The following is a 16,578-nucleotide window of genomic DNA, read 5'->3' as shown; positions in this document are numbered from 1 at the left end:
GGGTCAGAGTGTAACCCAAACGTTTCAACACGTGTATTCGACATTACGACAATGACGTATGTGATACAGATTAATCCATACGTAGCCCCTGAAAATGTAGAGAGCCATTCTAAACTGAAACTTTTGCACAGAAGGATATTTTGGGATTGATACATGTCTTCCGCAACACCTTTTATTTGGTATCGCCTATCGCACAGCGCCAGTTGTTATGGTAACTATCACGATGCCACGCTGCTCTCCACTTCATTCGGCGAGCTGTCATGTCTGCAACTGTCTATCCAGTTTCATATGGTATTGATATTGTATTTTCTACGACAATTGTTTGAATATTTGACTTAAATGTTAACCTATATTTTAGCATTGTGGTAAACACCACGACTACCTCCAGGGTGCAGCAAATCACCATCACATGCACTCGGAATTAAGAATAAGGTAAACAAGACCAAATTAGTAATATATGAGTTAATTGAGGTGTGAATAAGACAGCAGAAAACAACAATACACATTTAAAACTTTATTGAATGTTAGCGTTGTTACATTGAGTGCAATGAATTCTAGGATTCCTGGCAATGGTGATGTGCAGATCGATACTGAAATATTGATCGTTCCGATACCATCTCACGCTGTAAAATCGATTATCAAATTCAAATATTGATACTTTTGATAATTTAGTCATTTTAGGTAATGTTTGTCTAAAACGTTTGTCTGCTGAAACGGAGCCATGTGTGAATTGTGAATAAAGTTTTGTTATGGTACTTCTTAATAATTATTAGTTTATTATAATAGTTGCATTATTTCACTTGTTTTCTTTTTTATTGTTTAATATACCATTTTCACATAATTTATATGATTTTGTGCTCTGCTTTTTCTGTTGTTGTATATTATCTTGGCTACATTGTACATAAATCATGGCACTATCTTTACCAATTAATTGATTATTAAATTATTTTTTATTAACATTAATAATTTATTTAAATACATTAATTAAATGTATTGTATTCCCTATGCTATGTTATGAACTACACTAATATTTAAAGTTGACACATTAACGGTGAATTTGTAAACTGGGTGGTTACAGCCGATACCAGCCTGAATTTTACTCAGTATCAGATCGGAAACGAAATCGGTGGTATCGCACATCACTAGTGATAAACTGAAATTCAAAAACAAGTCGCGGGCGGAGCAAGAACACATCCGGGTACTTGGCCCACAACTCCACGACGAAATAAGCAATGTTCGGACTTTCCGAGAAAAGAAGACCTTTTAAAATCAGAAGGATTGAAGACAACAAAAAGCACGGCGTTGCAGCCAAAGACGTCAAGGAATTGCTTAAAAAAGGTTGCAAGTTATTAGAGGTCAGTCGTTTTTTTCCGGTTCTGCGTTCCCTTGTTTACATTTATCGGATCCTTAACAGGAAGTTCTCACCATATATATATATGTGTTGTGTATGTATATGTGATCTTCATATGAATGGTTTTCGTAGTAATAGCGGGGGGACCTACACTTCTACTCATATTCCCATATTCTCTTTCCAGTTGCCACTTTCAGGTGCGCATGTTTGTTTGTATTCAGACGGGACAAAAGTGACAGAAGAATACTTTGCAACTTTGCCTGACAACACAGAACTTGTTCTCCTCAGCACGGAGCAGACATGGGGTGGAGGTAGGTGGCTGGACCATTCGGTTAGGCCAAAAGCAAGATGGAAGTCGTGATGTCTAACATTCTTGTATATCCCTATCTAGCTGTGTGCGACATTGCTCATTTACTGAGATCAGACCAACACGCCATCAGCCTCATTGAAGCGGCGAAGGGCCTCCTCCATGATGAGAAGTCTGCCAAGAGACGGAAAATCCTATGTGACCTTCTGCACAACCTGGAGGACAGATCTGAGCTGGAGAGCAGAGAGGAGGATGAAGAATGGTTTACAGGTGTGGACAGTTTGGCCAAACTAGTCAAACCCTTTACAGATTATTTACCCCTGCTCTGTACAAAGCCACCCAACCCTAACCCATACTTGCAAAAACTATGCACGGAAATTTTAAATCCTATATTGAGCTCATTCCCGGGACCAAACAAAGCCGAAGCTAGTAGATATTCTATTTGTTTGTATTTGAAAACAGCTTATTCTAAAAGAACAATGTAAAAGTCAGTGTTAAATTACAATAACATTAAAATCAGATTAAATTAAATCAAAACCTAATTATTCACCTTTTGATGACATTCTTCTATGAGTTTAAAAAAAAAAAAAAAAAGGTTAATGGCCTAAAACCTAACAACAAAATACAGGGTTTCCCCTTGGATTTGCCATTGCTGCCTCACTGTGGCAGCAAATTCTTTTTTAATATTTAAATTTACAGTTTGTAATAATGTCAACATTAGGGTCGTTTTCACAGGCTTTAACAAAAATGCATTAATTACAGTATCTTACATACTCTCTGTCCTCTTCCTCTCAGGCTATTCCGGTGCACATTTTTCAGAGTAAAGCGTAGTGAAACATTTTTATTATATTTATAATTTAGTTTACAACTAATTGTGCTCAATATGCGCGTAAATAATAGGGTATACATGTATCTATATACCACAGGAGTGCTCACACTTACAGCCTGCGAGCTACTTTTAAAATGATCGTGTCTCAAAGATCTACTTTCTATTATAAACAGAGAATATACATAATTAGTATATTAATATTTATGAGTATTTCTGTACATTGTACACACTTTTTCATAATGAAAGTTACAGGTGAAATGATTTACCTCTTATTATACTGTAAAACTGGAAAACATAACATACAATATATATGATTTAACCGGTAAACTTTTAAACTACTTGAGATTAAAATGTGATGAGATTTCTTGTTTGGAGAAAAGCTGTGTCGTCAGAACATGGCAGCCAGAAGCCAATCAGACTGTAAACGACGGCCTCGCAACTATAAATGATAAAGTAATATGGAAGTGGCAGTGTGCAAGGCATTATTGGAACCGCATATTAAGTGCTTTAGGCACACCTTGTAATTCAACCTACCTTGGTGTTCACAGCGTCATCCTTAATCACGGAGCGGTTGTATTGACGCTCATTGCATTTGGCTAAGCACCAACTTTCAAGCACCTGCGATCACCGGTTTAATTTCATAACACACCTCATATATAGAAGGGATCCACGTTGACAATTTAGCGACCATCCAGCCATCCGCCCATCTTCTTCCGCTTATCGGAGGTCGGGTTGCGGGGGCAGCATCCTAAGCAGGGAAGCCCAGACTTCCCTCTCCCCGGCTACTTCGTCCAGTTCCTCCCGGCGGATCCCGAGGCGTTCCCAGGCCAGTTGAGACATAATCTCTCCGTGTCCTGGGTCTTCAACCGAGGCCTCCTACCGGTTGGAGGTGCCCTAAACATCTCCCCTGGGAGGCATGCGCCCAACCTCAGCAGCAATGGCACGCTGCGAGAGGCCTTGCTTATGCAGCTCGACAATCCCACCATGTTCAAAAAGAGAAAGTGTCTTAGCTTTAGCCATCAGGAGGACATGACAGTGTAGATGCCTGAAAGAAAATGAAATTTTTGAGCAGATTTTGGCTTTTATGGCCTGTGGTCTTAAACTTTTGATCAGCTGATAAGCAGCCTATTTCAGTTTGTTTTCAATAAATTACTTTTTCAAAGTGCTTTTTGTCTCATTCCCTTCTTGCTTTTGCATATTGTAGCTCTACTTAAAACCTCATTAAGATCCAAATGTGCAAAATGCAAATTCTAGCAATTTTTCAACTGGTCTTAAGATTTGAATCAGGAGTGTATTAGGGCCACACTGAAAAAAAAAAAACATGAGAGTTTGAGAATAAAGTCGTAAATTTACAAGAAAATAAGTCGTGAATTTACGAGAATACAGTCGTAATATTGAAGAGCGTAGCTCTTCAGGACGGAAGGAAACTTTCCTCTTGCTTCAGGCAAGCTTTTATTCATAATGTGGCAGCAAAACAGCAGTTAAGCACAAATGCCTGTACATAAAGTTCAAATTTTTTCTCGTAAATTTATAACTTTATTCTCAAAACGTCCGTTTTTTTTTTTTTTCTTCCTCAATGTCCCTAGTACTCAGTTATAACAGGCATTGCATCAGACAGCTATGAAAAGGGGGAACTTATGTGAACAATGGCCTTGGGCATGTGGAGGGGACGGAGTAAGAAAGTCGGAAGTGAGAAGGGCTGCTCAATGTGATTACATTTTTGGTGAGAGGCCATAGATGTGAATTGGCAGCCAGGTTTACGTCAGTCTACCCCAGGGCAGCCGTGGATACAGATGTAGATTATCACCACCAGTGTGTGACTGAGCAGTGAATTAATAATGGGTTCACTTCCCTGTGAAGCACTTTGAGTACCTTGTAAAAAAAAAAAAAATTGCTATGTAAAATCAACTTTTATTAACTTCCAAATAAGCAATTTTGTGTGTTTTGTATTATATCCAACATGTTGTATCAGCAGTTTCCTCAATTGTGTTTTCCTCTCAGGTGTCGAGGCTCGATTCAAGACCAAGTCTGCCTACATGATGTACAACTGTGAAAGCAGGATAAGAAGCTACATGAAAGACGTAAAGCAGCCCCCTAAAGTCAAACCAGCTCTTTAATGTGCACTCTCACAATAAGAATTTCTTGTTTCTGTGGAAAGCTAGATGAAGCCACAAAAGCCGTGCAGAAAGTTAAAGTTCGGGAAGAGTGCGTACAAGCCTCTAAGAGCCTCTCAGTGATGCTCAAGTCGGACAAATACAACTGCTGCTACTTTGACCGCTCTCAAAAGGATAAAGATCGCCTCTGTACAAGGGAAGGATGGTTTACCTGCCAGGTATTGTCAATCACAACTGAGATTTTTTTTATACAGCTCTTGTATTGGATTTCATTTGATTGTGCAAGAGTGCATTATTAATCACATTCTTCCTCAGGGCTCCTTTGACCAGCCAAAGTGTGCGTCGCTCCACTCCATCAATCCCTACGGCAGCAGAGAGAGCCGCATCGTGTTCAGCACTTGGAATCTGGATCACAGGTTTGAGATTTTGGCTTCTTCATTCCTGACGTTTAAACAATCAATTGAGGAAAATCAGCACATTAAACAACTTCTGTTTATCCAGGATTGAAAAGAAGAGGACCATCATTCCCGCCCTTATGGAGGCACTCCAGAATCACAAAAGCGAGGACATCAATTTGACTTACTTCTACCGCCTGCTGTTCACTCGGGATAACCTCAAGCTGGTCCACATTGTGTGCCACAAGAAGGGAGCCCACAATCTGCTGTGTGACCCAAACAAGATCTTCAAAAAAGACAACAGAAAGCACCACAGCAAGAAGATACGTTTGAAATGATTTTAACTTTTTTTTCTTTTCCTTTTTTTTTTTTTTTTTTTTTTTTAAATTTGACCACAAAGTGACCTCACTCGTTTTAACTAATTGTATTTTCCGAACCGCTGACAGACTTCAAACCACTTGAAATAAATCATAAAACACATTTATTTGATCTTAGTCTTGGCACAGCGATGATTACTACATGAAATGCTGAATTATGAGAATCAGTCTCCTCTGAAAATTGCATAGTACAATATGAAAACCATTCAACATGAATAAGGCATGGATTTTTAAAACAGTATAAATATATAAAAGAGCTATATGATCAGATCAATCTGCTCTGGACAAATTACAAGCAATATTTTAGTGCAACGGCTATGAACCTCACAATCAAACAGACTGGATCAGACGTTTGTCAAAGATTTTTTTGTACTAATATATTCGCAAATGCGACAGCCAACGTCTGAGTGTGATGAGCGGCACTGAGAAATATACAGATTTATATCCACACACACTGTAAAAGCTGCCTAAGTATCACATGAAAGCAACAGTCGATACTGAAGAGTCATGGCAAAAGGACACTCCAAAAATATTAAATGCTCTTTTTGTCTGAGTAAACTCTTGATGTGAATCTCTACAATAAGAAAAGGTGCTGCATGCAAGTTCATGAGCCAATCCATATTAAATCTCACTTTAAAAATTGGATGCATTCTGTTGATCAGCAGTGACAAAACACTTTTACATACCGGTATGCATTTTAACAAGTTTAAAGAAGACTTAAAATGTATTAACTCCTAACAACATGGATGGATGCTGCCTATGAGTTGGCAATTACTTACTAATTGCACCTTCAGTGTTTTTTCATGTTAACAAGATGAACTATGTCAATACACTGCTTTAATTAACATACATTATTTTAACATTATACAACCTGAATGTTTTAACTATTTACAGAGTTTAATTGTTAGGTAATAGTTAAGCTACATAAATTGACTGAAAAGACAACCTCCAATATCCTAGTTCAAACTGGAGTGGATGCAGTATGAGTTGAAGAGTTGTTACCTGAAACCAGCACTGTTGAAATGCAACATCTCTTTGGGCTTCAAAAAAAAAAAAAAAAAAAAGTCATTCAAAGTACAGTGCAATCAGTGCTGCCTACATAAAGATAATTTATTAGGTACAGCTGTGATCTACGCTACACCTCAATACTTTCCTAAATAATAAAAGTAATGCCTCTTTCATAGGGTCAAGACTGAGCATTACTATCTTTGTGGAATTTTGGATACAGCTCCTGTACGGGACCTCATTACATGTTACTCCTGTTGTGGCAAGTGAAAATCCTAAGCGTGCTCATTGTCACCTCCAAACCAGGTTTTGAGTGGGCAGAAAGGCATCAAGAAATAATTGTTCCTGATAAATGGTGGCGATAAGATTATATTCTTCTAAATATTAAAAATAATGTGATCACCAGTGATGATCAAGTCAACATGTGGTGTGTTCCTATTGGGAGTAGGCTTTCTAAAAACATCCATCTAATGTTGGCTTGTCTTGGAAGTGATTGTCTTGAGTTGTGTTCGCCTACCAACCACTATGAGAAATGTTAAAAGTGGGAAGTATCCTCATATCTCAGCAAAAACAACAAACAAGAAACGTCACATTACCTTGGTGCAAGTGACAGGCTGACTGATCTCGTAAATTTCATTTGGCTGCCTTTTTTTTTTTTTTAAGCTAAGTGCTGAAAAGTTTCTCAGTGCAGAAAGCCAAACAAAGTCACAAAGTGCCGACTCTGTCCTCTTGCTGGGTGCTGCTGAGGCCTTCCTCCGCCTCATGATGCTGTTGCTCTTCATCGCTGTCTTCTCTAGCGTAATAATGGCGTCGCCTGTGCTTACTCTGATGATGAGAAGTCTCTGATGTTCTCTGAGGAAAATCCTATGGGGAGATACATCATTAATTAACGTAAATAAATCAAGTTGGAATTTAAACTTTCTCTGAAACAAATTCAAGTACAGTCATCCCTCGCTATATCGCAGTTTGAATATTGCTCCCTCACTATATAGCGTTTTTTTCAGAAAATGATTAATAAATGCACTGCACGGTGGCTAAGTGATTAGAATGTTGGCCACACAGCCACAGTCAGGAGATTTGGAAGACCTGGGTTCGAATCTCCGTTGAGCCTATCTGTGTGGAGTTTGCATGTGTTGCGTGAGTTTTCTCCAATTACTCCGGTTTCCTCCCACATTCCAAAAACATGCATGTTAGGTTAATTGGAGACTCTAAATTGTCCATAGGTATGAATGTGAGCGTGAATGATTGTTTGTCTATATGTGCCCTGTGATTGGCTGGCGACCAGTCCAGGGTGTACCCCGCCTCTTGCCTGAAGTCAGCTGGGATAGGCTCCAGCATACCGTGACCCTAATTGGGATAAGTGGCATAGAAAATGGATTTGCGTTTAAGTATGTTTCATACGTTTAAGTATGTTGGAAGATACACTGAAAACAAGTAAATGTACCTTAAATTACGTGATGCCTTTGAACGCAACCCCTCATTGCTCATAATAACACAGTTTAAAATGTGATTCAAATGTTCTGCTACTATGAAAGAGACTAGTGTTAGATAAATAGATTTGTAGACTTGTGTGGTATCTTTTAGCTCGATGGACATACTCAGTTCATTTGGAGCTATTAATACATACAAATATATATAATCCTGTCCTGTCATTTATTTTTCTGTTCATTAGATACAGTAAAAATGGGCATATTTCAGACATAGTTGAGAATGGTGATTAATCATGATGAATTCATTTTAAAACTGTGATTAATCTGATGAAAATGTTAAATCATTTGACAGCCCTAGCAATTACCTTTCACACTGCATGGAGACAAGCTGTTGAGCGAGTACTATATTTGTTGACAAGCTCACTGAGGTTTTCTTTAAGTACCCACGTTGTTGAATATGATCCTACGTGTACTTCAATTAATCCTTGATCATTTCTGACAACTGGGCTTTTTGGCTTACCTGTAAAGCATCCAGATTTCCAAAGAACTGCTCCACAGGAAGAATCTGGTTGCTGTCATCATCTGGGAACATGTTTTTGTCCAATTCTTCGCAATCCATGTCATCAAGGCCATGCTTGTCCCGTATACCATACCATGTGCAAGTGTCCAAAATTGGGCTCATCCTCAGCTCATTCTCTTTGCCCTCCTGTCCGTCCAACAGAGGAGACGCAGAGCATCGCCGTCTGCCTGCAGACTGGAGGCACTCACAGCTGATGTGAGACAGTCTCTCTGTGTCGCCTACTGCTGAGCTGTTCGGACTAGCTGCTGAACTTCTCTCTGCACTGAAGAGAGCCTTTGGACTTTTCATGCATTTCCTCCTTGTGACAGAACCCTGTGACTGATTAAAGAAAAAAACAGGGATTAAAAGTTGCTGCAAATGTAGCCATCACTTTTACCAACTTTAAAGGTTCCATACGGTTTTATTTTTCAACAGTTTTTAAAATAAGTGTTAGAGGTCCTACAATAGTGTATTGGAAGTGTGTTGCCCAAAATCTAGCCTTCATTTTTGTTTTGAAGAGTGCTTTTCTGAAGCCCTATTGGAAACACGGCATTTTGTGAACCTGCACCCTCAAATGTACAGCTTTGCAGAGCTTCAGGTGTATTTTAAGATGTGTAGCGAAGCCTGATTTTTTAAAATTATTGTTGGATTAACAAAAGATGTCCCCTGTGAAGTGATGGGCGTACACTAGGACTGGGCGATATGATCTCAAATCAATATCAGGGTAAATTGGGCAGTTTTACCTCAATCACGATAAATGCACGATAAATCTCTGACCACTATACTGTATATATTTTCCATCAGAAAATAACTGAAGGAAATTCAAATGAACTGCTTTTCGTTAATTTATTGACCAACTGGCACTCATTACTTTCATCGAAATATAATGCAAGCAATGGGACACACCTATTCCGCCTATCAAACCTTCTGAAAAAAACTCCAAAAAGCGCCAAAAACGCTCTATTTACATAATTACAGGTGGTTACGACAGTTTTCATAGTCACTTTGCATTTTGTGTTCTTTTGCTCAACATAATCTTTGTAAAACCCAAAATAATGACTGTGGTCCACAAATATGAATGTATGGTACATACCCTGACATACTACATCCTGTACACACATGTACTAAGCTACACCTACAGCCACATAACATGACTGGCATCATGTCTCATGCAATTACATTACTAATGTAACTACTAACCACTTATCACACTGCACGGCATTGATATCAATGCCGTGCAGTGTGATAAGTGGCAACCCAACCTAACACAACCATGTCAGGTAATATATTCCAATAATAAGAATATTACAATTTAGAAATATATTGACTTTCTCATTTTTCAAACAATTTTATTGAATTCCAGACATTCCATTGTCATGTTATTTGCCTAAATGTGTGTGCCATGTTGGCTTTAGAAACTGGATAGGTAAGCATCATCAAAATGATCACTCACACAATGAAAAGGGAATTTCACATGTTCTTGTAGCCATGTGACCATCTATTAGTGACATCAAATAAAGTATGGAATCCTTACCAACTGCTACCCCTACTGCAACAGTAAACTAATCATGGTTTCCTATAGAGATGCTTTTATCATGTTTTTATTATCTTGTTCTTTATTTGTGAATTGTCAATTTTGCATAATTGGTCATGATGTACATGTTTTTTTTTGTTTTTTTTAAAGGCTTTAAAAATCTATATTATTTCAAGTCAAGCATCTGTGTATCATTTGGAGCGGCATTACAATGAATACGAACAGAAGAAAAAAATAAGTATTTTTAGCGCATGATTGGGAAAGCACTATAGTACGTCACAGAGAGCAGTGCGCCAGTATCCAACTGATAACAGAGCTAGTTAGCTACGTAAGCGAGTGCAGCTTGTACGGCTGAGATGTCATCGCTCATCAACACGAGTTGCCGATGTGAGCCAAGAAAAGCTTGTAGATTTATATACTGATGCGCCAAAATTACTTTGATTCATTTTGTATGGACTTATTTCAGGAGCAAAATGCGAATGAAAGGGTTGAAAAACATAGTCGCACGTGTGCTCCCTTTTTACAGCCGCTTCTTCATTTGAACCGTCACCCGTTCCATCACCGTCTGTTTCCCCTTCTTCAGGCTGGATGGGTGGAGTCACGTGACTAAACACGCTGTACCTCATCTTAAAGGGGAATTAACATAGCATACCAGCACACAGTCAAAACAGGCAAAAAATACTTTTATTTTATTTTTTATTAAAACACCAAATTTATCGACATGGGCAAAATGACGTTGGTTATTGTAGTCAATTTCGGTAACAGTAAATTTTCGGTTTATCGCCCAGGCCTAGCGTACACACAAGGGCTCCTTTAGTTTGTGGCAGGTAAGAGGAAGTATCAGGTCCATTAGGAAGGAGGTTTTTCCTTGCTCGTCATAAAAACACGGGACTTCGAAAGCAAATGTTTAAGCACCTCTTCCTTCAAAAACCAACAAGTGAGGGAGATGATTTTTCTGACATTTAGTGATCATAAATAGGCACTATACTGTTAGACCATGATTTAAAACATACTGGGTATTTTTTTAGTATTAAGTATTATTTTTCATAATAGGGGACCTTTGAAAGGCACTCACTGGAGTCCTTGGGAATTCTGATTTTTAATAGTTTTATGTGTTTCTATTACAAAGAGAACAAACCTTTTTGGAGTGTTTAGGCTCAGAGATGTTCTTCCTCTTTCTGTGCTTCAGGTTGTTGAGTTGACCAGACATCTGCAAAGACAGACCCATTTTTTTTTTTAACCTTTAACCAGGTAAAGCTCATTGAGATTAAAAATCTGTTTTACAAGAGTGACCTGGCCAAGACGGCAGCATAACACAAAGTTTCTAACAAGACATTGTCAACATACAGTACAACATTCACAATGAATAATCAACAGTTTCAACAATTTAAAAACAAGTTACGTTGACCGAGCCCATTCATTTCATCCATCCATCCATCCATCCATCCATCCATCCATCTTCTATACCGCTTCTTCCTCATTAGGGTCGCGGGGCCCATTCATTTCATGTTCCTTTAAAATAGCCTTAAATTCTCCTAACCTACGATTGCGTGGCCTCCCAGAACAACACCAGCATCATTAAATTTGCGGATGACACTACAGTCATCGGACTGATCACTGGTGGTGTTGAAACATCATACAGAAGAGAGGTGGCGGACCTCATAGCTTGGTGTCGTGCTAACAATCTCCTTCTCAATACAGATAAGACTAAAGAGATGATCATCGACCCAAGAACAAGGGAAAAGGAGCCGCATAGACCCCTGTTTATTGATGAGACTGAGGTGGAGAGGGTGAAAACCTTCAAGTTCCTTGGCACACACATCAGCGAGGACCTCACCTGGTCTCACAACACCCAACAAATTCTGAAGAAGTCCCAAAGGAGACTGTACTTCCTGAGAAGACTGAGGAAATTTGGCATGTCCACCACAATCCTGAGTTGCTTCTGCAGATGCACTATCGAAAGTGTCCTTACCGCCTCCATCACTGTTTGGTACGGTAACTGTACAACACGTGATAGGAAGGCACTCCAGCGGGTGATCAAGACCTCACAGAACATTGTTGGGGCAGCCCTCCCCTCACTGCAAGACATTTACACATCTAGAGTCCTACGCAGAACACACAACCTCATCAAGGACAGCACACATCCACAACACTCATTATTCACACTCCTACCGTCAGGCAGACGCTACAGGAGTTTGAAGTCCAGGACCACAAGGCTGGCAAACAGCTTTTACCCACAGGCCATCAGGCTCCTCAACGAAGCACTCGCACACGCCGCACGCAACACACGCACACACTCATAGCACTTTATTTATTTATTTATTTATTTATTTATTTATTTGCATTATTTACTTGCATTAATGTCTCTTCTGTTGTTGTTGCTTAATTTATTGGTATATATGTTTATGTGTTTATGTTTCTTATGTTCTTATTCTTTCTTGTGTTTTCTTTCTTTCTTGGGAGAATGAACAGAATAAGATTTTCATTGCATGGTATAACTGCTGTTTTACTATGCACATGACAATAAAACTCTCTTGAATCTAACGTAACAAGTTGAGATAAGTTTAAGTCATTTTGCAGGTCACTTCATGCAAAGGGTGCAGCGTCCTGGACTGTTGTCTAACCCAACTCTGTTCTGACGAGTGGTCGACTAATTATCGGCCGGGCCGATAATCGGCCTTATTTCAATCCAACAGGTCTATATCAAGAAATCAATTTAAAACTGGGGTAGTTCGGCTCGGATGCAGCCGCACCTCTCTCTCTCCTGCCAGCTGTGACTTCTGTTTTCCAGCGCCATCTGATTGGTTAAGCAAGCCACGGCATGCGTTAGTGGCAGAGCCAATCTGAAGCGGAGATTGTCCTTTCTCTCACACATTCTCTGAGAGCGTCTGAGAGCAAACACACGTCAAGGTAAATGCAGAAAATTTTAACATCCCAGTGCTCTACATCTTGCAACTCCTACTGACGTTACAGTGAACAGCAGAATAACGTAACAGCGGAGTAAACATTAGCGGCATCTCTGCTAGCTCGTAGTACCTCCCGACATGTCTGTGAATTACCTGAAAGAAGGCTGCTGATAATGTCGACAGTCAAACAGTCCGTGACAGTAAAAGCATGTGTGTGATTGAGAGAGAACGTGTAAATAACTCAATTCACTTGTTTTATTGGAGGGAAGCACGCCAAGGTGGAGGCTGCTTAGCGTACCGTAACATTAGTTCGCCGGTCTGGCTCTAAAGGCTCAGCAGACTATGCATTAGCAATGGGGAGAATGTATGTAATGTGGAAAATAGTGTGTTTTTGCATGAAAGTCACATGAAAAACTCTACAGCTCACGACTACTATAATAACGTAACGTAATATAACGTAATATGCCTGTGAATCACTTGAAACAATGCTGTTGGTAATATCAATGTGGAAACAGTCTGTGGTTGTAGAAGCCTGTGTGTGTGACTGAGAGAGTGTAAGAAATTCAATTTGGTCTTGTTTTGTTGCAGGGAAGTACGCTAAGATGAAGGCTGAAAAAAATTCAGGGAGCTATTATATAGCTTTTTATTAAACCTTACAAGAGTTGCTGTTGAGCTTGTTAACTCCCTCTACTTTTCGTTGTGTTTGAACTTAAAACAAAGATAAGTTATATATAAATGTTACTTTATTTACTGTGGAAACATTTCAGGAAGCTACTGTATATATTTAAGTTTTTATTCAACTTCTAAAAGATGCTTCTGAGTGTATAACTCCATGCTCTTCTGGAGCCATCTTTCTGTTTGGTTAAATAAAAATGCTTTAGGCAGTTAAAGGAAATTAAGTGTCTGTGTTATTCAACATTTTTACACCAATTTTGACCCTTATTGCAAATAAATATCGGCTCTAAATATCGGTTATCGGCCTCCTTAACTACTAATAATCGGCCCTGAAAAACCCATATCGGTCGATCTCTAGTTCTGACTTCAGGAACCACTGTCTATACATTTTTCTGAGAGCGCAAAGCATACTGTTTGATGGTATTTATGCATGTATGTGCAGAGGTAAGATGGTAGGAGTCCAAGAATTCATAAATTCATAAATTAAAGTCAGGCAGTGAGTCCACCAAATAGTCCACAGATAGGGATGGAACCTCAACTGCAGCATACAATGTACAATAGTGAACACAGTTTCCACAGCCAGTCATAAAGAGTAAAGCAGAGTGGTAAACAGTGCACAGCGTTTGCAAAAGAAGTTCTGACACATTCATAAATAGGAGGTCATCATAATCCAGCAAAGGTAAGGAAGTAGCAGAAATCAAATGCTTCCTTGTATAAGCAGGGAAGCAGGATTTATTTCTGAAGACAAAAAAATAAGTTTTAGCTCCAGTTCAGCTGAAGTTTAGCAGTTTAGCTTCACTACAAGATGCAAAATATGTTGTTTGAATGACAAGTTAAAATAACAAGCCTAAATACTTGTAAGATGAGACCATTTGAATTTCTTTCCCTTCAGCCGTTTTGATTTTAGGGAGCTGAGAGGGTAGCAGTTTTACATTTGAGAAAACCATAACTTTAGATTTGTCTTCATTTAGCACTAACCTTAGCTGATTTCGATGTGACTGAACATAATGAAATACAGACCGTACAAAATCCAAGGCTTGGTCAATTGAAGGAGGGGAACAATAGATGACTGCATCATCTGCATAAAAGTGGAAAAAAGGCGTTCGGCACATTTTGACAGAGATTGTTTACATAAATGGAAAACAGCAGCGTACCTAGAACAGAACCTTGAGGTACTCCTTTAGTTACTAAAAGTAAAGAGGAAGACAGACCAGTAAGATGTACACACTGAGTTCTACCTGACAGATAGAAAACCAGCCAACAGCAGTATCAGATTTTCTAAAGCCAATTTAACAAAGTGTCATGATCGATGGTGTCGAAGTCTTTAGACAAGTCAATGAAAAGCACTGTACAGAACTTTTTACAATCAAGGGACTCAATTATATTAACTGTTGACTAATTGACAGCAATGGCCCAAAAGCAACGTTAAATTTGTTCCTTACATAAAAAGCAACACCACCACCTTTTCTGTGACGATCACAGCCAAAAATATGATAACCTTGAATAGCAATGTCATTCAGCGATTGAGCTTGTCAGCCATGTTTCAGACAAAAATAGAATATCAGTATTTAATCTGTCAAATTTTTACAAAATCGAATTTAAGGAGAAGACTTCTGACATGAAAATGAGCAATTCCAAGACCACACTAGATTAGGGTTACGTTCCCTGATAAAATAATGTGGCATCAAAATATTAATCAACAATTCAGTTTTTAAATATGTGAGATCAACACAAGATTTTGGAGATGTGTATGTACGATTTTTAACCATTTATTCTGATTAGCATTATCAAGGTCAGGAGGTCAGAATATCTATTCTAGCTCATCCTACATGTGTTTAATGTAGAGTTGAATGCCAATTGACGAAGTTTTTTTTAAACCAAATTACACACTACCTCAACTAGTCTAGTTAAATGTGATTGAATACTAAAACATATGCCTCCCAAAACATTCAACAAATGATGCAGCATGACCAGTAGCGATCACGTGATCGTCCTCGTCTCGTGAGCGTATCTTTTCAAGCTAGCTGAACTGCCCTGTTTTTGTCCTTTGTCCAACTTAAACGCAAACGTCAAACAAGATACATAAATGAAACACTTTAAACGCGTTCATATGACGATCATTCCAGTAAATCTTATTCTCAATAGCGTACGCCCCAACCACAAGCTAACACTGCCAGCAAGAACCGTGAACCAAAACGGTAACATTTAGCGACTTAGCTGTCTGCCAATTAGTCATCGCAACCAGACACTTACCTTACGTATCATCTATCGGTGGTAAGCTACTACAAAATAACTACAAAATACTTCCTGATAGCGCCTTATCTTTGGACTTCACACGATTACCCGATGTGACGTTGTTACTTTTTCGGCTCGGTGTTGCCCTCTCAAATTTCTAGCAGTAATGCGTCGACGTGATGACGTCAAAACCGGAAATGAACGCACGACTGCTCGTGCATGTACAGTATGTAAATAATTTTTGTTTTGTTTTTTTTATTGGAAATGTAGCTTATCATTACCTATTTAGAATATGCATTGACGTTATATATAACACGCAGTAAATATTAACTATTTTAATTTCCCAGTATGTCCACTAGAGTACGCTAGGGGCACTCCGTGAATTATGTTTGTATGATCAGTTGTACAATTTAAATATTTTTAATCATGTTTAACGTTCGTATTGATTTTTGTTAGGAATATTTGCTGTATCATGCAATACGTGTTACTACAGTATTGCAAGTTATGACAAAACACTGACCAGCATTTTGTGAGGAACATGTTTTGACGCAATTTCAAAATAAACTCAGTTATACATAACATAAAAATAACATTCTTAACTGTTACAATTCTAAAATATGATTAACCTAGTGAAAAATAAACTCACTAGTACGTCTGACAAATAACGTTCTTGGCTTTTGTAATTCTGCAGTATGTCCACCAGAGTACGCTTGAGGCATGCAATAATAAAGTATAGTACATACATTATCTCATTTTATCCTATTATCATCACTTATTTTGATGTCTAAACATTATCACGTTAACGTTATCACAAAAATGCATTTTTGTATGAGTAATTTTATAAAAACACTTAATTCTACT

At 38.5% G+C, this 16,578-nt stretch overlaps 2 protein-coding genes across 12 annotated transcripts; one reads left to right on the top strand and one right to left on the bottom strand.

Annotated features, from left to right (window-relative positions):
• Nucleotides 1–1,191: 1,191 nt before the first annotated feature.
• On the top strand, nucleotides 1,192–5,968 carry LOC129188562 (DNA fragmentation factor subunit beta-like). Its single transcript, XM_054789279.1, has 7 exons — nucleotides 1,192–1,355; nucleotides 1,536–1,662; nucleotides 1,743–1,928; nucleotides 4,489–4,568; nucleotides 4,646–4,819; nucleotides 4,917–5,017; nucleotides 5,103–5,968. The coding sequence occupies exons 1-7, from the start codon at nucleotides 1,233–1,235 to the stop codon at nucleotides 5,332–5,334; spliced, it is 1,023 nt and encodes a 340-aa protein (XP_054645254.1). The 5' UTR covers nucleotides 1,192–1,232; the 3' UTR covers nucleotides 5,335–5,968.
• A 392-nt stretch (nucleotides 5,969–6,360) lies between these two features.
• On the bottom strand, nucleotides 6,361–15,892 carry LOC129188566 (UPF0688 protein C1orf174 homolog). 11 transcript variants are annotated; one of them, XM_054789346.1, is made up of 6 exons: nucleotides 15,736–15,879; nucleotides 14,637–14,669; nucleotides 14,503–14,560; nucleotides 11,040–12,789; nucleotides 8,329–8,706; nucleotides 6,361–7,242 (listed from the first exon to the last, which is right to left on the bottom strand). In XM_054789346.1, the coding sequence occupies exons 4-6, from the start codon at nucleotides 11,127–11,129 to the stop codon at nucleotides 7,084–7,086; spliced, it is 627 nt and encodes a 208-aa protein (XP_054645321.1). In that variant the 5' UTR covers nucleotides 11,130–12,789; nucleotides 14,503–14,560; nucleotides 14,637–14,669; nucleotides 15,736–15,879; the 3' UTR covers nucleotides 6,361–7,083. The 11 variants fall into 11 exon arrangements, with proteins under 11 accessions (XP_054645321.1, XP_054645347.1, XP_054645313.1 ...); XM_054789372.1 differs by having other exon boundaries at nucleotides 11,040–11,111; XM_054789338.1 differs by having other exon boundaries at nucleotides 14,637–15,887.
• Nucleotides 15,893–16,578: the final 686 nt, after the last annotated feature.

The sequence above is a fragment of the Dunckerocampus dactyliophorus genome, chromosome 1 (genome assembly GCF_027744805.1).
Source record: "Dunckerocampus dactyliophorus isolate RoL2022-P2 chromosome 1, RoL_Ddac_1.1, whole genome shotgun sequence".
NCBI classification, from domain to species: domain Eukaryota; kingdom Metazoa; phylum Chordata; class Actinopteri; order Syngnathiformes; family Syngnathidae; genus Dunckerocampus; species Dunckerocampus dactyliophorus.
The sequence above is the reverse complement of the archived record's forward strand: the minus strand, read 5'-3'. Positions and strand labels throughout refer to the sequence as shown.